At 42.3% G+C, this 26,260-nt stretch overlaps 2 protein-coding genes across 2 annotated transcripts; one reads left to right on the plus strand and one right to left on the minus strand.

Moving 5' to 3' along the window:
- Positions 1-20: 20 nt before the first annotated feature.
- Positions 21-18,623, minus strand: gemin5 (gem (nuclear organelle) associated protein 5). The gene is made up of 28 exons (XM_026181573.2): positions 18,352-18,623; positions 16,740-16,894; positions 15,881-16,062; positions 15,275-15,426; positions 14,987-15,079; positions 14,525-14,657; positions 13,635-13,800; positions 12,979-13,191; positions 12,451-12,536; positions 10,669-10,751; positions 9,574-9,710; positions 8,307-8,380; positions 7,284-7,465; positions 6,974-7,113; positions 6,645-6,816; positions 6,350-6,568; positions 6,209-6,265; positions 6,009-6,134; positions 5,729-5,824; positions 5,446-5,583; positions 3,757-3,904; positions 3,526-3,645; positions 3,209-3,419; positions 2,879-3,133; positions 2,505-2,667; positions 1,312-1,816; positions 983-1,070; positions 21-428 (listed from the first exon to the last, which is right to left on the minus strand). Exons 1-28 carry the CDS (start codon positions 18,491-18,493, stop codon positions 264-266), a joined length of 4,401 nt encoding a protein of 1,466 aa, XP_026037358.2. The 5' UTR covers positions 18,494-18,623; the 3' UTR covers positions 21-263.
- Positions 18,624-18,636: 13 nt separating this feature from the next.
- On the plus strand, positions 18,637-24,894 carry mrpl22 (mitochondrial ribosomal protein L22). Its single transcript, XM_026181576.2, has 7 exons — positions 18,637-18,898; positions 19,001-19,043; positions 22,922-23,054; positions 23,135-23,200; positions 23,665-23,742; positions 23,958-24,027; positions 24,586-24,894. Exons 1-7 carry the CDS (start codon positions 18,874-18,876, stop codon positions 24,792-24,794), a joined length of 624 nt encoding a protein of 207 aa, XP_026037361.1. The 5' UTR covers positions 18,637-18,873; the 3' UTR covers positions 24,795-24,894.
- The last annotated feature ends 1,366 nt before the right edge of the window (positions 24,895-26,260 follow it).

Raw genomic sequence — 26,260 nt, forward strand, 5'->3', positions numbered from 1 at the left:
GAATCAAGCTGACTCAGGACTTTTTATTAAGTTTGTTTTTATTGTAGAAAAAAACTGCAGAAATGCTGCTTTGAGTGTATCAGAAAACTCAAAGAAACATATCAGAGTGTGTAAAGTCTGCAGTTTGGAACCACGTGCTTTTTGAGGTGTCTGACTGAACACATCTGAGCATGCTTTGTGTGGATGCAGGTAAACAGTCAGTGTAGCAGCGGAGACATGAAGTCAGACCATCAGGCGGGTCCCCAAACTGCCAGCAAAATGAATCAGATGAGGAATCGCTGCGAGGCTTTCAGGACAGAGGGACTTGTCCCATATTTACGAAGCAGATCTGTAGCTTCTTGTAGGAGCGAGTCCGAGAAAGACATTGAAGATTTGCTGAGATGCAGAAGAACCAGACAGCATTCCACAACATCTGGGTGAGGGTACACCTGAAAGACAAAAACATTCATTCTGTAGCCCTGGGGATCAGTGTTTCATCCTAATAATATATTAAATTGCAAATATAATAATACATCTAAAAACTGAAGAGCATCTTACATCACAATAAAGAGTTCCTGTGACATGTGAAGAGAAATCTGCAACATAGTGAACTATTTGTGCAACTTAAACTCTTCATACTAAGCACTTCTTGCTGTTAAGATGTCAAACTGTCTGGTTGTGCTAATCAGAAATGGAAAAAAAACAAGGAGCATGATGGGATAGCCAGCAGGTACCCTGAGGGTAGAGCTGTGAGCAGAGAAACAGGTCAAAACTGACACATGAAACTGCTCCCCTCTCTCTCTGTGATCTCTCTCTGTAGGTGGGAGATCATAGAGGGAGCACAAAGGTCCTTGGTATATCTTACTACTTGACTGTCATGTTGAAATGACAAATACTGCACGCACAGAATCAACATTAACATCCTCTCTAAAAGGTTTACTTCCACGACTGCCTTCAGGATACTTTGGGAGAGACGACTCTCTCTTGTAAGCTTTGGTTATACCTTGAGTGTGTTTGGCAGCTCAGCCAGCTCTTTCTGATGCTTGGACATCTTCGAGGATAATGACAGCAGAGTCTCCGGGTCCTCAGAACTGGGGAGAAGAAACAGCCGCCTGATTCAGCAATCAAAGTTAATCACAAAGAAAATAAGACCACGAGATGGCTGAGACTGATGGGAATGAGGTTAGTTTTAGACATGGCCCTGCCAGATTTCAAAGAAAAAGTGATGCGCAGTAAAACTAGTTTTATAATCATGGCTATAGTGCTATGATCATGGGTCTGATAATCACATATAAACAATAAAAACATAAGAAGCTGGCACAAAGCTCTCACCCCTGCTCAGCCTCAGCAGAGTCCTGACTGTCTGAGGATCCCCTGGTGGTGGAAATCACTGCAGGGCTGTCATCCCGTTTCTCCCCAGAGTCGAGCTGCCCTCCCTGGGTCTGGCTGTGCTGCTGCACCATGGCGGCGAGCTGCTGCTGGATCTGTCTCACAGCTCTCTGTGTGGCCTGGCAGGCAGCGTGAGGCTCACACAGAAGGAGTGATGGATCTAAGCCCAGTTTATGAAAACTCCCACTCACAGGACGGTGGGTCTCTGCCGACTCCAACAGCCCTCCGTTTGACACCTCATCCTTCATTTCATCTTCAGGAGACGAGTCAGCCAACGACAGGGAGAGGCCGTTCTGGATCTCCTGGCTGCCTCCCGAGGTCCTCCACCAGCATTCATACAGGCGGTGGTAAAGGACAAAAGCCTGAAGACTGCTGGCAGCAGCTTTGGCTGCTTCTTCCGTGTGATGAAGCACTTTGGGATGTTTCCGAAAACTAACACTGACATCGCCTGACCAACAGAGAGAAAAGCAATTTTCAGGAAATGTATTCATTATTAATGCAGATTAACCTGTTTATTCCTTTTATTTATTTATTTACTTAAAAGCAGAAAAGAGTACAACATACAAACTGCTCACAGGGGCTCGTCTGATTGTTTCTCTGTATTCTTTCAGGGTCTTTTAACATTACAATATTTAAGTGCCCTGAGGTGACTGCTACGATTTAGTGCTATATAAATAAAATTGAACTGGGTGGCTTTGCAGTATCTGCAACAGCTACAGAGCAATGCAAAAGGCTACCACTGCTACATGCCCAGAAAGGCCGCTGAGCTCAGTGTGGTCACCCTGTTCACATATATACAGAGGCTCCTCCCTCTGCTACCACCAAAAATACAGTCTACTCCTGTGAGAGACACTGCAAGGTAAAGCTGCTAATGCCTGTCAAACACAGTTCTTTTACATTGTCCTAACATTTAAATTCATGCATAAAAGTCTCATGAATCTAAGCTCAGATGTTACAACACTTATCACCACAAGGTGTCGCCAAAACGACTGCGACAGAACTTAAGAAATGCTCATCTTCTGGCTAAAATGTCAGTTTGCCCTTATTCTGTCTCAGTAGTGCAGCCACCACATTTAGGATTGATATGATGTACCCTGATGGACAGATGACTTCACTGTTCTGTTAATAGGACGTACCATCTGGGAACAGCAGCCTGCAGAGCTCTGCAGAGACACAGAAGTGTCCGGCCTCTCTCGGCCAAGCCACTGCGTGCCACAGCTCTGTCACCAGCTGATCATCATCAGCCAGTAACCAGCTGAGCACAGCACAGGTCAGGTGGAGGGATGAATGCAGCAGGACCTGCAGATGGAAAGGCACATGGACAAGATTTTAGTCTAAATTCATTAAAAGACTTCCTTTAGTTTTCTTTCAGTTCTCTGCTTCAAATATGCTTCTACGTCATATTTAAGCTGTTTTTTATATCTTCTGTTGTGCATGCTTCAGTTCTTCTATACATAATACATTTGTTTCCAGCCGTATCATCAATTATGTACCTAGTTTGTGTCTGTACCTGTCTGAGAGGACTGTTAGCAGTGGGCATTGGGCTCTCTGCAGACTTGAGCTCCTGCAGAAGAGCCCCAACGCTCTGATGTGAAACAGCAAACTGCTCCTCCCACACATCTCTCACTCGATCCATGATGCTAATGTGACGCTCACCCGGTGACGCCCACGGGTGACGGGAGGCGCAGGATGCTGCAGGACTAACTTCAGAGTCTCCCAGCATCTCAGAGAGCAGCTCAGCCACACAGAGATGCAGCCTGTGGACCTGCAGAGGGTTGGAACAGGTTTCACAGACTTTCAGTTCATCTTCTAAACCCAAATTCACACTCCGACTACTAACCAGGAGGCTGTCTTGCAAACTCAGGACCTCCTGTGCTCCGACCCAGTCTCTAGCGGCTGCCAGATCTTTGGCACATCTCAGCGACAGAGACTGAGCCAGAGAGGAGTCTCCTGAGATTCTTGCTAGACTGGCCGCGGTCCTCAGTGACAAGACGTCATTCTTCCTGGCGATGACCTTGGCGGCGTCAAAGCTGGCATCGGCAGCGAGGTAGCTGGGAGATGATGTCAAACCAATGAGAGAGGACCCATTTAACAATGTTTGCAAAGCAATTTAAATAATCATTAAGAGCAACTTTAAACTTTCTAAACACTTCTCACCACTTAGCTGCTGCAGAAAAATGCCCATCTTTCTCCAGCACTGCAGCCCAACACGTGTACAGCTCCTTCAGGAGAGGTTCGTCTGCTGGCAGCCGGGCTTTAACCAGCGCTATGGCCTCCCTGATAATAACAAATGAACAAAACATATCACCAGAATATGTAGCAAACAAACCTGGAACAGAACTTTTTTATTTAGAGGAACAAAACAAAGCAACAGTAAATAAAGCAAACCTGTGAAGCTTGTGGGAGCGCAGCAAGTCGACTGCCTCGTAGAGTTTGTTGATGGACAGCAGGTGGGACGCCGCTTTCAGGTACTGCTCCTGCAGACACAGCTGCTTGACGAAGGCCTCCACTGTCCGGCTCCACACCACGAACCCAGCTGGAGGAGCAAATAAAACACTTCCCATTACACCAAAAGCAGAGAAAGTGGATCAAGAGCTGAGTAAAGAAACCGAGCCGTTTATATTTTTAGCAAATATCGACCCCATTTGTTGACATGGCCATAAGATGACATTTACCCTGTCAGCAGCTGATATTTATCCCTTGGCTTACATACATTTTGCACTGACTAAATGTTCAAAAACGAACCCTTCAGCTGATCCAGAAAGCTGCAGCGAGTGCGTTAACAGGGACAACAAAGAGAAAGCATATTTCCCCCCACACTGGCTTCTCTTCCTCCCTCTGGAAGTCACAATCAAATTTATGTCAAATCAAATGCTTCTCCTCACATACAAAATCTTATAATCAAACCGTGTCATATGTAAAAGACCTCATAGTGCCGTACGATCCTAACAGAACACTTCGCTCTCAGACTACGGGTTTACTTGTGGTTCCCAGAGTATTTAAAAGTAGAATGGGAGGCAGAGCCTTCAGCTTTCAGGCCCCTCGTCTGTGAAACCAGCTCCCAGCTGGGATTCAGGAGACAGACACCATCTCTACTTTTAAAATTAGGCTTAAAAACTTTCCTTTTTAATATAGTATACAGTTAGGGCTGGATCAGGTGACCCAGAATTCTCATTTAGTTATGCTGCAATAGGGTCTAGGCTGCTGGGGGCATCCCATAATGCACTGTTTATTCTGCACTCACCCTTTTCACTCACTCTGTGTTTATACCCCGCTCTGCTTTTAATCTTTAGTTATTATTATATTTCTCTCCCGCTAAAAGGGAGTTTTTCCTTCCTATTGCCACCAAGTTCTTGCTCATAAAGAGTTATTGGATTGTTGGGTTTGCCCTGTATTACTGTATTATACTACATCGCCTTGAGGTGACTATTGTTGTGAACTGGCGCTATATAAATAAAACAGACTTGAAATGAATTTTTTTCTTAGTTTCTTCAGAAAAATAAAAACAAAAGAAAAATAAGACTGAAATAAATATTAGCATCAGTTGTATAACTGAGACTACATACGAGTCACTGAGCCTTCAGTAGGAAGGAGGAACCAGGGAACAACTACCAGAGTCAAGAAAGCAAACAAACGATGGTGGGAATGAAGAATGAAGACTTTCCTCAGAGTCTAAAATAAGAAAATTACTCCCCCCCCCAAATAAATAAATAAATAAATAAATAAATAAATAAAACACAGCACAGAGAGGGCCCAGCTGCAGGTGGCATGAAGAGGACACTCTCCATTTTTAACATTTTTCTTTTAGTGGGCTTCTGTTGATCAAAGTCACTGACACTGTGGAAGTGGTCACAGTTGAAAAGAATAGAGAAGGTTAAAAAATATATAAATGAACAAACATAAAATAATAAAATATGTTAGTCCTTTTGTTACGACGTTATGGGTCCCAGATATAGTATAAACACTTTGATGATACACCTGAGGACCAATACATTTTTTTCTCTGCCTACATCTGTGCCAGTGTCACACACTCTGCAAAGGCTCAGTCTCAGGTTAAGTCAATATTCTTGCATTTACCCATGGGAGCGATGGAGAGCAGGTGGTCGTTCAGCTCTCCTTTCTCTGTGGCGAGCTGCAGCGCCCCCTCCAGGTCGCCACTCCACAGCCGCAGGTACACTACGGAGTCGAAGTGACCCGCCTCCACGTGGCCCTCCTCTGAAGGGCAACATCAACGTCACAACGGATGAGTCATCCAACACATCATGTAAAAGAACTCCTCTCCATTTAAAGCTTGTTCCGAGAGCTGAACACGCATTCACCACTTTAACTTTAAAGACTCAGACGAAAAACTAAAGCGCACCTTCTGCATCAAACATGCGGTACAGAGCCTGTCTGTCAGCAAACAGGCCCAGATGGATATGATCTCCCTGGCCTGGGACACAGCCTGTGGGAGGTGCTGGAATATAAATGCACACGCTCATTGAACAGTCCAGATGATATTTGCTTATCAGCTTCATTTTGCTTTCATGCAAGCAGAAAAAAAAAGGTTAAAAGGGTTACATTTTTAAATAAAACGTTATTAAAAGTATAGTCTTTACAGTAATCACTGTCTAAAACGATAAACTGCATGGTGGTCTTACTGTTGTCGTGTCTGACAGAAGCCAGAGTGATGCAGTCCTGCAGCAGCTCGTCTTTGGGCCGGTGGTCCATGGATGTACTGAGAGGCAACATGGAGCGAGGCTTTTTCTTCTTCAGCCCAGTTAAGTCTTAAGATAGACACACGCACGGTTACATACAGAAATGTGCCAAACACCCGTTTCAAAAGGACATCTGTGCATACCTGGCTTGTCTTTACTCTTTACAGCAGCCGAGGATTTTCTCTGCATCTCAAATGTGGCTGAAAGACAGAAAATATTTGGAGCTTCAACGCAAAAGTAGCAGAAAATCTTGAAATGGCAACTGCTGTTTTCTGAACTGCTACCTGGTGAAGGTGCTGGGCTGCTTGTTGAGCTGGCTTCATCTTCGTCATCTTCACCTGACACCCCTTGTCCCGTCACTGCCCTCTCTCCGATTGTCACCGGCGCTCCATTGACCTCTGGCTGTGCAGCTCCCTCAGCCCCCGATGGCCCAGCCTTCTTGTTCTTCTTCTTCTGCTTCGTATTGGCCTTCATCTTCTCTTTCAGGTCGACCATCTTTTTCCCTGAAAGCATATGCGTGTCACGGCCTGCTGGTCAGACAGAAAGGCCGTTTTGTGCTGGTTACGGTTCTGGCGTTACCTTTAGGCGGCTTTGTGTACTCTTGTTTGGAGACGCTCCACTCCTGCAAGGTGAAGTCCTTCCCTCCAGTCCAGATCACATCTGGATCCACAGGGGACCAGTCCACACACAGCAGATAACCAACGTGTCCTCTGTAGTTAGAGACAGCTGCTTCCTCCAGAACATCCCACACCTAAAGAACAAGAATATTCAACAATAAAACCCAAAGATGTGTCGACATGCTGAGAGCAACATAAAAACACGTCTACCAACTGAAAAGCCAACGTGTTGAGGTAGAGATTCTTATGCATCTACCACCATCATTTACAGGTTTACACCCATCCACTGACCTGCGCTGTGCCATCATATGAGACAGTGACGAGCCGAGCGTTGTGATGCGGACTCCAGGCCATGCTGGTGATTTTAGCCGTATGGCCACACAACCTCCGATAGGGCTCCGTCAGCACCACGGGGCTTTCTGGAGGATTTTCTGCACAACAAACAAAACACTGATGTAAATACAACCACAGCCATCAAAGCCTTAAATATGTCATTTACCTTTTTACTCGCTCTTTACTGACAGTTTAGATTCTTCCAAATTGACATAATGAGGATTGCAGTACAGTTCGGTTGACATACTACATGTTAAAGAGGACTCACCTATAACAGAGCGGAGATCGTGCACGTAAACGATGGCGTTGCTGGAGCCCGAGGCCAGGAGGCAGTGCAGCTCAAGTGCAGAGCTGTGGTCGTGATGCCACCGTAACGTGTTAATGATCTTGTGGTGCTCCTGGATGCTGCACAGCAACTTCAGACTGGGAGCCTGATATACGTCGATACACCTGCAGCACAGAGCAGCTGGTCAGCTGGTCGCAAAAAGCACAAAAACACTTCAAGCAGAAATGAAAAGCAACTGTAGTCCCGAGACGACAAGCAAACAAAGAAGGCAGTACGGGATGCAACGTATGAGATTACAGAAGAAATATCTGACTTTGTTCACCAACCAGCTACCAGCTGTGCTTTTCATCTATTGGCAGGTTGTGTACAGTGGGTTTACCAGCTGTTGATATGCTTTTTTAGACATCAGCTACTTCAACGTAGCCAAGATATCTGCAAAAAATTACATTTTTACAGCTGAATATTGACCATTATTAGTTACATTACAGCTATTGAAAAAATGCTAAAGTGCATCTCCTGACTTCAGGAGTGCCCTCCTGAATTTTTATTATCTTAAACACACCATCCATACATTCTAACACCTACAGAAAACACATTTTATGACCTCATCCTTTGGACTTTTTAATGACCTGTGAGAACTTTGCAGAGTTGTGCAATAACTCTGTAGGTTCATGAATCCAGTTGCTTGTGAAGACGTATGATGAGCCACAAAGTGAAACAAACAAGCTGCAAGCCATTTTCTATTGCATCTAATAAATCAAATGTGGTTTGCTTTGAACCTGGCTGGTTCAGGAAGTGTAGACATCTACATGTGTCAGTGTGGCACCCAATCATAATCCCTGAGAGCGACCTAGATAAGAGGGGGCAACAGTTCAAACAGAACAAAATTCATTATTCTGTAGCCTCGAGTCCAGACACTGTCAGCAGACAGTTGGACCCTCAGAGGACTCCCGCCGGCTGCTGATGGTGTGTTACAAGATGGGTCACGCCAGACCGTTCACTCACCCATCCTCGTTGCCGATGGCAACAACTTTCCCATCTGGCTTCCAGCTGAGGTCGGTGTGTGGAGACAGCTTGTGCTGTTGGGAAGCAAATTTTACCTTTGTAACTTATTCAAATCTCCTTTATTTACATTCAGCAGCAGACATGAAACAAACTGTTGCAGGCACGAAGGACCTGCAGAGTGAACTTGTGCTGTCAGCTTTCTTAGTGTGTCAGGTTTTATTTTGCCTGACATGTTGTTGGTTCACTGAGGGCTTAATGAAATCTCTGCACAGATAAAAGTCCTGCTAACAGACTACAAAGCAACAAAAACACGTCTCTATACATGTGACTGCTTTACTGTCCATCTTACCAACTGCACACAAAGCTCTCTTTGCTTGGTGCTGGAAGTGAGATGATGGTGAGGAGGGTGTCAGGCTGGGTTATTTGTGCCTTTATCTGCAATGTAGCCTATAACAGAGTCCTGTTTGATAACTGATCTTATTTCAGTACAAAGTTAGGTTGTTGGGAATTACATCAGGAATCAGTGACCACCAAAGTGATTAGCAATAGATTGCTGAAGATTTGCTTTATTATATTTTAATCTCAGCAGCACTTATTCACCATCCTCTCGAAACATGAAAAAAAAAAGAAAAAAAAAAGAAAGAGGGAAATTCTAGTTTTAAATCATCCTGATTTATCATCCTGATTTAAAACTAGAGGTTAAATTAACGGCGCTTTTGCAGAAAGGCTAGTTTTTGTTTCACAGGGCGTCCACGTTTGTCAGTGAAGGATTTCATCGTATTGGGAGCACACGACAAAGAGTGGAGGAGAGAGAGGTGAGCAATGTTGTGCATATAAAAACAGATTAAACAAGTTTGTAGAACCAGGAATGTGCTACGATCCTGCAATTAGCTCTAAGTGTGTCCAGTGTTAACCAGTGTTACAAGCTAGCATTATCTCAGGGAGGTGGCGAATGAGATGAGCCCTCATGTGCATAATATTTCCAGAATATTTTAATTTAATTAATAAAATATTGGTATTTGTCATCCCTGGATCCATACAATATCACCACATAATCCTATATCAATTTTTTTACCCCACCCCTTACAAATATGATCCGTTCATGTGCGTGACAGTGGTTTCCACCACTGCATTATGGGTAACTACGTGTTAAAGAAAGAATCGTTAGGATCAAAAAGGATCAGTGAGTAATACTTCTGAGTTATTTATCTGAGGATAAAGGGACTGCATAATTACATCATCATCATCACATCAAAGCCCCTCCCACCTTGATGTCGTTAGTATCTCTGATGAGCTTGTCGATGTCCGACGCCTCTCCGTTCAGCTTGTATGGATCGTGCTGGAGTATGACGCCCTCGCCGGCACAGCTGTACAGACTAAAGGAAGGTTTTCCTCCTGCTGTCCCTGAACGCCACACAGAACATAAAACTCAGTGTCTTCATGACGGAGGTCTACTGTGGACAAACTGTGGGTTTCAAGTGTTTTTTGATAGCGTTTACCGCTACATAACAGTGTGTTAAAGCCAATTACTTAAAGACATTTTACTGCATTACAGTAAATACTTTTAGTTTTTAACTAGAACTTAAATGATTAGTTAATTGGACACCTCATTAATTCGAGCAAATCGTAAATTTGTAATGGCATCTTTAACTTGAAATGACTTCACGACTGCAATCTTCACACAGGAGAGCCGAACTTAAACATTTTAAGGACCACAAGTCTCAAAGATATAAATGAATTAAAGACTTGGTTACTATAACTACCCATTCAATATATACACAGGCATTATTATAGGTAATATAGATAAGATAGACTAATCTGTGAACACCAGGTATGTAGAAGCCTTAATGTAAAGAGCAAAGGAAGCATGGCGGCTGACAGCCCTGAGAAGCAGCTGGTCCTGATATACTCTGCACACCTATTGTAAGTCATCCTGACAATTTGAACCAATCACAAGTCCACGAATGGAGCTGAACTGGTGCCAATGCTGTGGGTAAACTAATTAGCAGCTACTTTTGTTTGTTTAGGAGCCATCAGCAGAATTTTTGGCAGTGCAACAATTACATTTATGGCTTTGAAGCCCAGTGACTGATACGCTAATCAAAATGTCATCTGCCGACAGCTGGTAAAATTAACTTCCTACGTCTTGATTTCCCCACATGCGGCTCAAGAGGAAGGAGGTGAGGAGTAAGTGTTTTCTCAGCTCACTCAATTACAGGGTCGATTACGAAAAGGCGTGCAGAGATGGTCGGGCTTTTTCGCTGACTCTCTGCTTATTTGGTGTCCCACTGCCAGGCTTTTTGCTGGGTCAGAGCGTTCAGAGCAAACAACAGCAGTTGCTAAGAGTTCATTAAGAACTTACCAAATGACATTGGGGGGACCGGGGGCCCCCAGGCCAACGTGTACACCGTTTTTCTGTGATAGGAGCTCGATATCTGAGGAGGCCTGGGAGGAGATGAAGCAGAACAAACGCTCGGTTAGGGATGTGTGATGTGTATAGCTGCAGGAAAACAGGCCTCAAGGGAGTATAAGAAGAAACCACAAGACTCGCACCAGAAAACAAGCAAAAGATAGACTTTGAAAAGTTTTCTGAAAGTCACAAAGTCAAACTCCAACTGAAATCACAACAGTTCTGACGTTTTGCATAAAAATAAATAAATAAGAAAGCAATTTTCTTACAAATTATTTAAAGTTCTGTTTGTTTCTTCAAGTTGATTTATTCTGCATTTCCTTTTTTTTCTGTCAAATGCTGGTATAATACTGGTGGATGAAAGTTAGCAACACCACAGATTCAAATAATGAGATCACCACAAACCTCTTTCACATTCATTTTTACAGGTGCTTTTTTCTAAGCATAGCATTCATGCACTTGCTCTTGGAGAGATGCATCACAGGAAACGTTTGGAGTTCGGCTTTTTGCCCGCAGACACTCTGAGATGCAGGTCGGAGGAGCCAGACTGACCTTCGGATCAGCAGACAACCTGCTGTACCTCCTGAACTACAGCTGCCACATTTTAAATAGGTGTTTTACTTATGCTTTGGGTCTTTTGGTTGATGGGATTTCACTGTATGGTCATTTCAGACACTGGTAAAGCCCTGTAATCCACTAAATGATGCCCCAAAGATTGGTACCAGTGCCAAAATCAAAACACTTCTGAAATTACTTCTTAGGAGTATAAGCTCTTTAATATGTGCAAATTTGATTAACAATTAGGCAAGTCTGATGCAGTTTGTAGATCACAGTATCATCCATCCATCCATCCATCCATCTTCATCCGCTTATCCGAGGTCGGGTCGCGGGGGTAGCAGCCTAAGCAAAGAGGTCCAGACCTCCCTCTCCCCAGCCACCTCCTCCAGCTTGTCCGGGGGAATACCAAGGCGTTCCCAGGCCAGCCGAGAGATATAATCTCTCCAGCGTGTCCTGGGTCTGCCCCGGGGCCTCCTCCCGGTGGGACATGCCTGGAACACCTCGCCCAGGAGGCGCCCAGGGGGCATCCTTGCCAGATGCCCGAACCACCTCAGCTGGCTCCTTTCGATGTGGAGCAGCAGCTGCTCTACTCTAAGCCCCTCCCGGATGGCCGAACTTCTCACCCTATCTCTAAGGGAGAGGCCAGCCACCCTTCGGAGGAAGCTCATTTCCGCCGCTTGTATCCGCGATCTCGTTCTTTCGGTCACTACCCACAGCTCGTGGCCATAGGTGATCACAGTATCAGTTTTATTTTTTTTTGCTTTCAAAGGAAAGGCTTGAAGTTTGTTTTGGGAATCTCGGAAAAGGGAATGGGAGGTGGTGTTCCATACAAGCCCTCAGTTCCGGTTGTGGAAGCCAGACGAGGGGCAGCCAATTAAAAGAAAGTGAGATACATAATGATGTTTTGAAAAGGGAATCAAGCAAAGATCATATTTTACAAATGAACATAAATGATCCTCTGTGGAAAAACACAGCATGGATCACCAAAGTTTAACACATACGCTTCTTCATAAACAATGAAAGTGTTTTGAATACCACCGACACACACTGATATATGCTTCTGTACGTGCTGTCACCGATCGTCTATCAAGGCAACAGCATGAAACAAGCACAAGCAATAAACACGATAAGCATGGGGCGGGGTCAGACAGCTAATCTTAGAGAAATGAACCTTACTTGTTGGAGAAGACGTCATAGATACCAACTTTCCCATCATCTGTTCCAAAAGACAAAGATCCCTCTTTTGTCGGATGCCACGCCAGCTACAACAAATGAAACCCTTTTTTTATGCACTTCATCTTTTGTGTCAGCGAACAGCAACAAGCTTGTAATAATTTAGCCACTATCATCAGCCTCAGACATGATGGAAGCTTGAAGAACAAAATAAAATTTAAAGGCTGCTTAAAGCCGATAACATAAGTCTGACTTTAATGTCCTCTCAAAGTCTCATCAGCAGCTCCGCTGGATCATTTTTTAAAGCAGACACTCGGACAGCCGACAAATTGTTTTTTCATCCGAGAAGTTGTTTCTTTACTGATCTGAGATCTCATCCTTTAACGTCTTTCAGAAAACTTCCTCACACACACAGACTTTAAAGTGAAGTAAACCATTTATATTCTTCCTGGGTATAAACTGATCATGTCTCTTATTGTCCCTAATAGTTAACCATAAATCAGCTGTGCTTTGCAAAAAGAAACTCCTTACCGCTGTGACTTTGGACTTGATCCCCTGCCAGAAGGACCTGACGTCATACTTGTTCTGAGTGGTCAGCGTGTTCCACACCCGGATCATGTTGTCACCGACACCGAGCGCCAGACATCCAGTACCCACGGGGGAGAAGGTCAGGGCGTAGACGAAACCGCCCAGGGTGGGCAGAGTCCAGCAGCACTCCAGAGAGGCCAGGTCCCAGCACTTAACCTGGAAGAATGAACCAGCTTTCAATGAACTTCCCTCTTTAAAGGCAGTTTAATAATAAATGACAGAAATCCTTATTTGCTTTCATGCAAAATTCCCACTTTAAAAAACAGGCCAGATGAACGCTGGAACACAGCAGTGCACTCATGGCTAAAAAAGCTTCTTCGAGTGAATCTTAACTAGTGCTGGGAGATTAATCAGACCGTGGTGTCAGACGGTTGTTGCCTTTGGCTTTCGTTCTCCCTCTGGCCACCAAGGAGGTCTCCTGATTCGCGTGAGCCCACTGCCAATTGGGTTTTGTTGCTCGATTACTTTCCACAGAGGAGGATACGGGCTGGCAGCAACAGCTGTCCTCGCAAGAGCTTTACAGTTAAAAAACACCCACTGGCCTGTACTGAATTCCATACTGGCACAGGCCATGTACTGTAAGTTCAAAGGTCACTCACCTCTCTGTCCATGGAGGTGCTGATGAGCAGCTCTCTGCCATCCTGCAGGTGAACCGAACTCATGTTAAAGACGATCCTGCTGTGGTTCTGACCCTCTGAGGATGTGCCGAACAGGGTCCACCTCTGCTTCCCTGTCTTGGTTAAATCCCACATGACCAACTCACCACTGGGGAGACACCAAATTAAGCCTATCAACTCAATTATCAGCCAAGCTTTTGGATACAGCTAATGAAGAAGCCCAAAAAAAGGAAACTAAATCCAGCATTGACAAAGCACTTTACCGTTTTACATTTTAATGGGTCTGTTTTATGTTCTATTTTGCTTTGTTCCTGACATTTTGCCAAGAGACTTTCGACAAACACACCTCCAGACAATATCCTGAAAATTAGAGGCCAAATAAAAAGGTCTAAAAAGCAATTACAAGTGATTTTGCTCCCAATTGTTACAATCCTGAAATAACAATCTTCAATTTCTGCTGCTTGCAGCTACATCACAGTTTTGATTGATTGATTGATTGATTGATTGGTAATTTATTTCAACATGTGAACAATATACAAGTACATTTAGAAAAGAAATAAGAGAGAAAAAAAATACTATACAAATTACATACAAAAAAACATTCTGATTAATTTACATGTTGAAAGGGAGTGGGAAGAAGTATACACTTATTTAATCCCACCCCTTCATTGACACAGAGGGAAAAAATGTGTTTTTTATACTGAAGGAAAAAATATTAAAGCAGGCAAGTTATGTAAATGTTAAAGTGATGAGGAAAAATTCAAAACGGGCCACAGTTTTACAATCACTTCTTGTCGTGATCATTTTGTTACTCAGTCAACAACCAAAAAAATCTTCTTTAAACCGTTTGACTGATTGCACACACACTGTACCTGAAGCAACTGGACACGAGCTGCGTCGGCCGTCCCTTCGGCCAATGAACGCTGAGCCAGAGACGCTCTTTCACCCCGGGGTCGACTGCGGTGCCTCTCCTCTTCAGGTAGGGCAGCTTCAGAGTCATGACACCTGCAAGGTGAAGGTGAAGATGCTAAAAGGATTACGTCTTACACCAGGTATGATCTAATCACCTGCGGTAAACCTTTGTCATATCATGGAGTTATCAAAAAAAAAAAAAAAAAAAGCTTTTTATGCTGCGTGTGGGGAGGGAAATAAAATCTAACACGAGCTTCAGAGGTGATCAGAATTTGTATACACTGTGCTTTTTTTCCTAAACTCTAACCCTCGTGTTTAAGTGAAATTTTAAACACTCATAGTGAATGAAACATTTTCTTCTTCAAGGCTGATTTCTGCAGCATCAATTAAAAAATAAATCTTAAAAATGAACATGAATCCACCTTTTCCCTTGGCTGTACTCCAGAGCCTTACAGTCTGGTCTTTGCTCCCAGATGCGAGATAGCAGCCACCTCCTCCAGACACTCCATTGGTTGCTATTACATGAGAGGAAAAAAAAAAGTCTCATATACTTGTGTTGAATTGGCTTCTTCGTGCACAACGAACATATTTTAAAAAGAAAAATAAAGAGGATAATTTAAATACTGCCCAAATCACAACAGCGGTTGCCTCAGGGTGCTTTATATTGTAAGCTAAAGACCCGACAATAATACAAAGAAACACAACGTTACCTTCACCGTCTTCAGGTCTGGTGTAGAGGGCATCTTCATGGGCCAAAGGTGACCACGCCAGCGCATGGATCTCATCGTCGTGTCCACGGAGACGGTGAATCACCTCGCCTTTCTTACTCACATCAATCAGCACGATCATCCCATCTTTGTACCTACAGCAGCATTGTCACAGTTACCGACATCATGTTCACTGAATTTAAATTTTGATTCATTTATAATCAAGACTTCAAATGATCATGAAAACATGTTTATTGAGATTTTTGTCTGTTACCTACAGCTTTGTGAAAGACTTTAAAAGAACTGTAATCTAGATGCTCGACTGGTTAAAAATCTTTCTTCAGACATTTTTTTCCTCAAACAAACCTGAGCTCAGAAAGTTGCCCTTCACACGAGTAAAATTTAAAGCGAGTTCTCTCTTTTATGGATAAAAACTACTTTGAAACACTTAGTAGTAGACCCACTTCACTCACTTTATAATGTTAATGTAACCTTTGACAGTCAGTTTGGTAAAATGCAGAAAAACTACCCTCGTTCATGCAAAGCGCTTTAATGTTCATGATCCAGCAGACTAATCTGTCCAGCGGTCGTCTTTCTTGGTATCCTTACCCAACAGCCACATAGTTCCAGGTATGAGGAGAGCAGGTGAGGCAGAAGATGGTTCTGGGCTCAGGGAAGAAGCTGGTCGTGTCACCCGTGTGGTACCAGTGACAGACCACCACGCCTTTCTCATCCCCGGACACCACCAGGTTTTTATCCACAGGGGACCAGTGCAGCGCTGATACGGAGCTCTGTGGACAAAAAGAGACCCGAGTGAGTGCGTGTCACAAGTTCTTCTTAGTCAGGTGTGTGCTGACAGGCAGTGAGCTGCTTCCAAAGACATTTATAGCAAATACTAAACACCAGATACTATTATCTAAATGTAAAACCCTTTGTTAACATTTTGGCATGATGAATCAATATACTAACGTTTTTTTATGCGTTTCATGATTTGTCAAATAAATATCCTTTCTGGGTTTAAACATCTTCCCAATGATATTTAACCAACATGTCATTACATGCAGTTTATTATTCAGATGAATCCACAGACAAAATACTGCTTTAAGGCATCTGCTCAAGCAAAGAATGGAAAATAAATATGCAATGCCCTCAGTAACCTTGACGACTGTTTTAAAAATGCCCTCGAGAGAGAATCACAGAGCTGCTGCAGACGATGTTTTTGCTGCGCATCCCACTGAGTCCTGTCGAGCTCTGATGCTTAACTTTCTTTCTCCAGACCTGGTCAGGGGTCCAGTCTCATCAAGGAGATTGGACCATTTCATATAAATGTGAAAAAAACAACGTGAGACGGCACAACACACATACAAGCTGCTTCCAAGTTGGTGTAGAGCACACAACATCCTGTAGGGGGCGCAAGCACGACACAAAACCTCTTTCTGTGTTAGTGGACACAGGACAGGACACTCACCTGATGAGCTGTGTGCTCCCTAATAAGAGTCTTGCTGCTGGAGTCCCAGAAACGGACACTGCCATCGCTGGAGGAGCTGACACAGATGTGACTCTGCCCTGCATGCTGGCAAAACGAGAAGCCGGACACCAAGTCCTTATGGCCCACGAGCTCACCTGAAAAAACACACAGAAAAGGACACTGATTTCACTGCGACTGGAGGATTAATCTGTTTAATTTCAATTATGATTTTAGCTTCCAACAGTTATAAACCCAAGACAAACTGGAGAAAATATACTAATAATTATTACTTTTTTGCTTTCAGCTTCTAACTTAATCTATAATAGTAAATCATGAGGTTTTACTAGATACAAACTTTACATTAGAAATGTATAAAATAGAGTACAGCTACTAAAGCTCTGAACTTGATGCCCTCTGTGCCCCCTTTAGACTGTGCTGGATTTAAAGTGCCAATCTAAATAAACAGTCCATCTGCATACACGTGCCTTTATTTTTGGCTTCTTCTTAATTTAGTTGTGCAGGCACTTTCGTAAATCAGTGGTGAGTGGGAGAAGTGGAAAAGATTGATTTTCTTCACATTTAAGTGATCCAAATAGATGATTTGATGAAGGACTTTTACTGGTATTTCAATAAGAAAATAAAATATACAATAGGTCTATTTTAGTGAGGGCTATGTGGTGAAAAACAGCCAGTATTCTGAGCCTGCCTGACCACCCTGTGTCCTTCATCATCCTGCCCACCCTCATTTAACAACAACAAAAGGTGAGGCAACAATGAGACAAACTCAAAACAGGAGTGGTTGTACAAGTGGAGGCCAATTACATTTTTCCCGCTTCATCTTTTTTGACTGTTTTGGTTTTTTGTTTTTTTTTACTAGCATTGCATTTGGCTGGGGTCAGTGTCAGTAGAAAACAGTGGACCCTATAGAACCTGGGCAAGTACTCCAACTTCTCCAGGATGGCACATCACTAAGTTTCACTGCCAGGAGGTTTGTAGTGTCTCCCAGCACAGTCTCAAGAACGTGGAGGAGATTATAGGACACACAAAGATACTGTAGGAGAGCTGGACACAATGCTCGGCCTCTTGTGGTAAGAGTATACAGGCAGTTCCTGGAGAATGAAGAAACCACACTGACTGGCCCGCACCTAAATCCAATAAAACACATTTTTGCCATTGTGTTTTCTTCAACCTGACGCCACCTGGGTGTACAGACTAGCACCAGAACAAGCTCCTGGTACAGATCACAGAAAAGATCCCAAAGGATATCCATCGTCTCATTAGGAGCATGCCCTGACATTCTCAGAAATTAATACAAGCACATGAGGGCCATACAAACTACCACAATCGATTAGCCTGTCACTGCATTTTTTCACACTGACTTTTGTGGTGTTTTTGGTAAGTTCATCATTTTTATTTCCATCGAATGTTGTAAAATCCTTTCATTGGTCACTGCAGCCCATCAAAGCCCGAGATCCTCTAATCTCTCCGATTTGGTCAGGCAGATACGTTGTACCTGAGTTTAACGCGGTGTTTCTGGCTGCGGGGACTAAAACATGAATGCCACGATCAAGTCTGTGCTATGTGTGGTGTCCAGCGGTGACTGCTCACTCACCTGCCACTCTGCACGAAGATACAGACACATCTATCAAGTAGATGATGTTTTTGGCCCCGACGCCCAGCAAACCGCTGCTGCTGACATCACTGCAGCGCGAGCAGTACCAGTTGGGAGAGGCGGGAAGCGACCGTTCCCGCATGACGCCCTGGATACTTTAAAAATATTTTTTTTCTTTAATAAAGTCCTAGAAACCTAATCCAAACTTCTCACATGTTACCTGCACTATCGTAGCTACAACACTTATGACCGTACACACAGCGTGGTGTCGTAAATCCTACCGGTGCTTACGACGGAAGCCTAGCTGAGACAATCTAAAATCCCAGGTTGTCGAGTTAAAAGCAATAATTTCCAAAATTTATTTTGAACAAAAACAAAAGCTATTTATTAATTTCCCTTTTAACACGACATTTAAATGACGATAAATAACTAAAGTAAAGGAATTACATGCGTTGTGAAAACGCAATAGACTAATATTGACACTGCCATAAAGCGAAGGCATGAATGTCGTAAAAAACCAACATGGCGGCTGGAATGACAGGACGTGGTGAGAGAAATGCAGATATATTAGCCAATAGCTGACCGTTTCGTTGTATTTATAATAAACCTCGTCTACAGTTTGAGTAAAGTGATGTCTTCTCGTTTTCAGGTGTCTCTTTTATTAGGAGTATACCTTCGGTGTTACTCTCACGGTAAGTGCATCAATACGAGTGGCAGGTTAGCTGTACCGCTAACGCTCTCTGCAGAAGGACAAATCCAGCTCAGATTGACTTTTTATGTTACCCAGTCCTGCATCATTAGAGTGGGAATTCCGGGTATCAATTGAAGACAGTGTAGGAAGTTATCTTAATTTTACAGCCGCTATTTCTTCAAGTTTAGGTAACCAAGAAACTGAGCATAGTTAGTCTTGGGAGAAAAAGAAGGTTATTGGATTTCTTTAGGTTTGTAAAGACGTTTCATCTCTCATCCAAGATGTTGCTTCAGTTTATAAAAAAAAAAAGAAAAGAAATGATGTATAGTCCCGCTTATTTAATTTTCTAGGTGGGTTTATATCCTTTGAAGGTAGTCCTGAGGGTCGTTGATCTATTTTTGATCACCCATCATGAGACCATGACTATTATGTGAACACTGGCATCACTGAAAGAGTGACCTTCATGCTTTTGGTGCACATGTACAGTTGGGTCTTGTCCTGTTGTGAACCGACTGTTGGGTTTCTCCTGTGTGCAGATCTGAGCACTCCTTGCTGTACTGCATGCACTATGTGGCTTAGCTTGTGTGACAGTTGAGATAAACCAGTTTTTGTCTCAGAGAAAGTCACAAATATTTTCTACAAATAGGACATCCCAGTGCTCTTCAGAACCAGCAACACCCTTACTATTTACTCCCCAGTCAACTCTAGCGTGCAATATAATGCAGTTAATGTGGAACAGGGTCATTAAACTGAAATGTCTGATTTATAGGATATGGAAAACAAATCTTAATAACCTTTAAACCTTTAATTAGCGTATTGAATTTATATGTTCAAAAATGTAAGCTTAATGATTTGAAAAAAAATGTTTTTGTACATTTGCTTACAGACTGCATGTGCTGACTTATTATTAATAATAATAATAATAATAATAATAATAATAATAATAATAATAATGCAACAAATAAGGATCTTTTATTAGGATTCATTATGATGTATTATTTTCAGTCAGGTTTGTTGTAATTGTGATTGTATGATATTTGTGCCACAATTTATTTGCTTAACAGTTAAAATATTTGTTGGAAATTTGATGGATGTAAAATTATTAACAAGCTGAATATGGCAAACACACAGCAACACCATCGAGTTCAGCTAAAACCTTCATATGAAATTATGAAACAACAAAGAAGAATTCTGATGAATGAAGAGACTCTGTTCTTCTCACGAGCAATTCCTTATAGAACTGTAGGAAATTCTTACAGTGTAACACCAGTGACACAACTCCAGGGGTCCGTTACTTTCTCCTGATATTTTCTAATATTTTATATTTTATGTTGTTATGTTTATTGTATATTTGATAGTCATAGATAAATTATTGCATTTTTTTTTTGGAATTCCGTAGTGGTAACCCCCCCCCCCCCCCCCAACATGGTTCAGCTTCAGGGTTAAAGCAGCACCTCAGTTTCTTCTGTCCTGGCAGCAGCACATGGTAGCATCTCATCTCAAGTTTAGTGGACAGTCTTTTCGGGTCGCCGGGATCTGGTGAGATCCTATTGGCTCAGATCTGCAGCATTTGATGTATATGTCCCGTTGGGTGCACCTCCCTATCTTGGGAATGATTCTCTCTATTGAAGTTTTTCCTGGGTGGAAGTTTGAAGTTCTTTAATCATCTGAGTTGGTAGAGGCATTGATGGGCTTTCTTTACCAGTGGGGTGTCTAGGATGATGTGGGGTGGCTGTAGCTCAGGTGGCAGAGCAGGTCAGCCACTAATCAGAAGGTCGGTGGTTCGATCCCAGGCTGCATCCTGGCTGCATGCCAAATGTCCTTGGGCAAGATACTAACCCCGTGTTTGCCTACTGGTGGTGGTCAGAGGGCCCGGTGGCGCCTGTGTCCGGCAGCCTCGCCTCTGTCAGTGCGCCCCAGGGCAGCTGTGGCTACAATGTAGCTTGCTATCGCCAGTGTGTGAATGTGTGTGTGAATGGGTGAATGACTGAATGTAGTGTAAAGCGCTTTGGGGTCCTATGGACTAGAAAAGCGCTATACAAATGCAGGCCATTTACCATTTACCATGTAAACATCAAGGTATTTGAAGTTATCCAGTTATCCACCAGGGCTCCTTTAATGCTTAGAGGGTAGAAACTTTTCTGCTGTTTCATGTTAATGTCCACTGGGGCTGGGCCATATCATACCGTTCACGGTAATAATAATGTTGGGCAACGATAAGAAAATGAAATATTGCGATAGAATATGGGTAAAATGCGCATGCGCAGTGCCTTTGTTTTCATACACGCATGGCGGCGACAGAGAATGAAAAGGGCGAAAGTGGATCGTTGAATGAAACGGATGAACCAGTTTGTAAAAATGCTGCAGCTTCAGTGGTATGGAACTGGTTTAGCTTTCGTCCGTCAGACACACAACAAAGCACTATTTTTGGTAGAGCATGCTAGCGGGCCGTTGTCGTTACAGTGTTTTTTGGAAAATACGGCACACTTACAATCAATCCTTTGATTTTTCTGAAAATCAACAGTGCCCTGTATAATTCAGTGTGCCTTATGTATGAATTGTAGTTGTGTTTACTGACCTCGAAACTATTTTATGTACACGGTGCTTGAAAATCTGTCAAATATTTAGTACGACTTTGCTAAGCTACAAAGCTGAACCGCTTGATGGATTGTCGGAGCATTACGGCTATCGTAGTCAGGAGCCTGGCGGAGTGATACGTACTGTGCTTCAACATAATGTTACCGTATTGTGTGTGTATAACCTCTTTTTAAGTTTTGTGCATATTATACATGGTTATGCTGAGGATGTGTCGGCCAGTTTCCACTGGAAACGCCTTTTGGTTAAACTGTCAGCAAGGAATTTGCATTTGCACTGTTAAATTTTTATAGAACTTTGATGCACATAAAAAAAAAGCTGCTAGTTTAAGTAAAAATACATTGATGGGTTTGTTTTTTGGGGGTTTTTTGCACTAATAAAGTTGTTGAGTTGTAAAGTATTTTCAGATGTATATCGTGATAAATATTTTTGGTTATATCACCCTGCTCTAATGTCCACTATCATCTCATTGGTCTTACCGGCATTAATCTTGAGATTGTTCTCCTTACAGCAGTCAACAGGTGGTTAATCTCATCCTGGCAGTCAGATTTGTCATTCTTTGACATCAGATCTGCGCATATTTTAGAGGGTCCAGAGTGGCAGCCAGGGAAGAAGTGATGGAAGTTATGATCAGTTTCTCAGCACCTTTCATGACCACAGACATCAGTGCTATGGGGCAAAAGTCATTTAAGCAGCTGGGCTGGGGTTTCTTAGGAACAGGGACTATTATTGTCTTTCTGAAGCATGTCGGAATAATGCACTTAGACGGGGAGAGGTTAAAAAATTACTGTGAAGGCTAATGAACTGCAGGTTATTTTATAAAAAAAAAAAAAAATCCATTCTTAAGCCTCCCATAATTGTCTGACTGGGATTTGATCTGAGTGAAGTTGAGTGCAGTTACCAAAGGGAAGGAAGGGGGGGAGAAAAGTAAATAGCATACATAAGTTTAATAAAAGAAAACCCCAAAGCACCAAAGACAGGATCCATCTCTTACCGGCTCAATAGTGGAAACAATATTAACAACACCAGAAAGTCTTTATTACAAAGCATCACTTTCCAGTTCCTCCAGGGGAGTAAGTGATAAGTGGAGTGTTCCTTCCCCCTCTCCTATCCTCCTCATCTCTCTTCCTGGGGAGAATGATGTCAGGACTACCCTGCTTGGCCTGCTGCCACAATGACTTGACTTTAAATAAGTGGAAAATAACAGATGGACAGATGTGGTGTACACCTGCCTCACACTACTGGACTGAACCCACCTCAGAAACATTTTCTCCACGTTCCCAGGTTACAGATTCTAGGTGGCTCCCAGCAGATCTCATGTCTCCACACCAGCGCATCCCTGGAATCCAAAACCTGGGAGAGGAGGAACCTAAAAGTGTATCCACCTCAGCTGCCTGATGAGCCTCGCAGACCAGCAGTGAGTCTTTCTGCCAGTGTGTGATGCAGAGTGAAAAGATGTCCTGAACAGGAGCTGATAGAAGTCTTTTCTTCCCACAGGAGATTCACCACAGTAGGAGGCAGATTAAGTACAGCAAAGACAAAATGTGGTATTTGGCCAAAATGGTAAGACATACTATATATTCAAATCATTCAACAGCTCCATCCTGATCTGTAGTGTACAGCCATAAGTAATGACGTGAACTTAGAGTTAGCATCATATTTTAAAGTTGTCATCTGATCAGAAATGCTCAAGGAGCTATTTCAGCTTCTTTATTTAAAACACTGTAATTTTGAAAAATCACTTTTCTTGTGTCATGATCATCATATATTCAGTTTGTTCTTCATACTTCACATTAGTCCAAGACAATTGGATTCTTTTAAATATGTTCTATCTCAAAACGCTAGACTGTGTATGTGCACACATTCCACTGTTTGTGGCACATGTTCTCATAGACTTGCTCTGGTTTGTAGGCTTAAGCTCAATGCCAGAGTTAAAAAGCAGTCCAGCATCTTGCCGTCCTAACAGCTGTTCAGAAACTTTGATTTGATTATTTAGTCCAGCCTCTTTTTAATTTTTTTTTTCCCAGATCAGAGGGATGAGCATCGATGAGGCCATTGCACAGCTGGAGTTTAATGACAAGAAAGGAGCAAAAATAATGAAAGAGGTTTGGAGCTGCATGTTCACCCTTTTAACTGGTTGTTACCGTGTGTTTGTGTGCACACAATCTCAGAGTGAAGATTAATCAAATTCCTGTTGGATTAAAGCGTTCCTGGTTTCACTGCTTATGCTACAGATGTTTGAGCTGTGTTCACACACCATTCTAACATCATCCTTTATGAGCTTGAAGTTTATGAATAAATGTTTGCCTGTGTGTTTCAGGTCCTTCTTGAAGCTCAGGAGATGGCAGTGAAGAATCACAATGTAGAGTACAAATCCAACCTGTTTGTAGGTGAGTGTGAACATCTGCACATTAGTACCAGAGCAGAGCCTCTAGGTAGATGGTCTGCTGTGTAAATGCAGTGTGCTAACCTCTATGAGGCTCTTGTGTCTTAACATAAAGTTGTCAAGAATAAAAACATGCACTAAATATGCATGCTTTTAAGTTAAAGATGCAATATTGTTTAAATATTTTATTATTATTTTTGGGACATTTTTCAAAGATTTTTTTTTTTTTTTCTGAAACTACTTGAAAATGTCAAATCAATTCACACACTCTCACCAAAGGCAAGAAGATGCCTTTAAAAGTGAGCAAATGACCTTTAGTAATGGAAAGCAGGTAGCTTGTTGCCTTGTTTAAGATGAGATGCTGTGCAGAGTAATTCATGTGGAGTTGCAAACATTATTACAGAGAAGCCTGAAGTCCACCGGCACAGCCTTCATTACTTTGGCCTGTTTTCGTCGCGGGGCACTCTTCCAAATTAAAACTTATCCCTTCTCTTTCTCTTCCTCCAAATCTTTTGCCCTCTTTCAACTTCACTCTGTTCCCATCCTTTCTTTGCTCCTGCAGCCGAGTCGTATTCTGGCAAAGGGAAGTACCTGAAACGGATCCGTTACCACGGCAGGGGTATGTTTGGCATAATGGACAAAGTTTATTGCCACTACTTCGTCAAGCTGGTGGAGGGCGCACCACCCAAAATTGAGAAGAAGACTAGCTTTGACCAGGCCAAAGAGTACGTCCAGTCCCTGAAGAACCGAACCATCATCCACAGTCTGTAGAGCAGACATCTGACACCATTTCAATCTCACTGTAACCATTTTTATGTGTATGTATCATTTTTTTTTCTGTAAATAAATACATGAGAATTTCTGAGCCTTATTTTTACAACAATATTTTTTATGAAAAATACAATTAGCGTGCAGAAATAAGAAAAGACTTAAATTATTTATTTTTTATTATGTTTCATAATCTGCCTAAAGTAATCAAGTGTATTATCAGGAAAAACAAGCTTTTATTTTGTAGAAAGAAAGGGCTGAATTTATACAAGTGTGTATTATATAACTGAAGGGGAGTACATTTCAGTTCCTGCCATTACACATTAAGAATTCCCACTTCTTCAACATCTGCTTATAAAGTCAAAGAGTTCAGTGAAATGTGGGCTGATACAGTCAGAAGTTTCAATATAACATCAAACATATTGATGATATATTCCAGTAGGGTTTAAATTACTAAAATACCTGATTTAAAAAAAAAAAAAAAAAATGACAAAGGATGAACTGAAGCTCTGCCATCACGTAATGTCGCATACTGCTGTTTCTGATGTCATTTAAAAAAAATAAAAAATAAAATAAAATACCTGATTAACCCCAAATATTTTATGTAAATAAAAGTATTTTTGTGTCTCGTTCTTATGACAAATAGGCATCCCAAATAATATATTTTAATGTATATTCTGTATTAAAATGCTAATTCAAATCAACATCAGTTTGAGGGCTAGTACCAACTCCAGTGCTCGTATTGGTTTCGGCTGTAACTGTGCTGAGCTGAACACGCATTTCAAACTAAGTTTGTGCGTTTTTGATTGACCTTCTTTTCGTCCACACCTGCAACCTCATAATAAATAAAAACTCTGTTTTAGAATTAAAGGTTTGCTGCTGGGAGACATACAAATGCAGTTTTGCAGGATGCCACAATAACATTTAAAAACAAAATATCAGAAGCTTGTCAGCAATGCACATATGATCATTTCTATAGAATTATTTTCTATTATTTTATAGAAATTGCCTTTCAGTGTGGGGTTTGCATGTTGTCTCTGGTCCTGAGTGGGTTCTCTTTGAGAAGTTTGGTTTCCTCCCACAGTCCAAAGACATGCATGTTACATTAACTGCTGACTCTAAATTTAAGTGTAAATGGGTGTGTGTGTGTGTGTGTGTGTGTGTGTGTGTGTGTGTACACCCTGGGCTGGTCACCTGATCAGAGCGTACTTAGCTCTCACCAACCCCACAACCCTGAACAGGATAAATTAAATATTCTAATTATTACTTTATAATGAAGCAGTTAGCTCTACATCAAATATATTGCTTTAGATTTCACAGTGTTTGTTGGGGGCAGTGTTGTGCCACAGCATCTGTTAGAAATAATCTGTTGGTGCTGTAGCCATCTAGAGCTGAAAACCAGCTGTGCAGCCAATTTAAAAGTTGCACATTCCTGGAAGTTTGTGAGCAGATGTAAGAAAAAAAAAAAG

This window comes from Astatotilapia calliptera, chromosome 10 (genome assembly GCF_964374335.1).
Source record: "Astatotilapia calliptera chromosome 10, fAstCal68.1, whole genome shotgun sequence".
Taxonomy (NCBI): domain Eukaryota; kingdom Metazoa; phylum Chordata; class Actinopteri; order Cichliformes; family Cichlidae; genus Astatotilapia; species Astatotilapia calliptera.

Coding starts and splice junctions, on each gene's coding strand:
- gemin5 (XM_026181573.2), bottom strand. CDS start 18,493: ATGCGGGAACGGTCGCTTCCCGCCTCTCCCAACTGGTACTGCTCGCGC. Junction 9,711..10,668: donor GGTCCCCCCAATGTCATTTG/GTAAGTTCTTAA, acceptor TGTGGCGTTCAG/GGACAGCAGGAGGAAAACCT. Junction 2,668..2,878: donor CTAACAGTCCTCTCAGACAG/GTACAGACACAA, acceptor TTCCATCTGCAG/GTCCTGCTGCATTCATCCCT.
- mrpl22 (XM_026181576.2), top strand. CDS start 18,874: ATGGCGGCTGGAATGACAGGACGTG. Junction 18,899..19,000: donor GGCTGGAATGACAGGACGTG/GTGAGAGAAATG, acceptor TCTCGTTTTCAG/GTGTCTCTTTTATTAGGAGT. Junction 23,201..23,664: donor TGTGGTATTTGGCCAAAATG/GTAAGACATACT, acceptor TTTTTTTCCCAG/ATCAGAGGGATGAGCATCGA.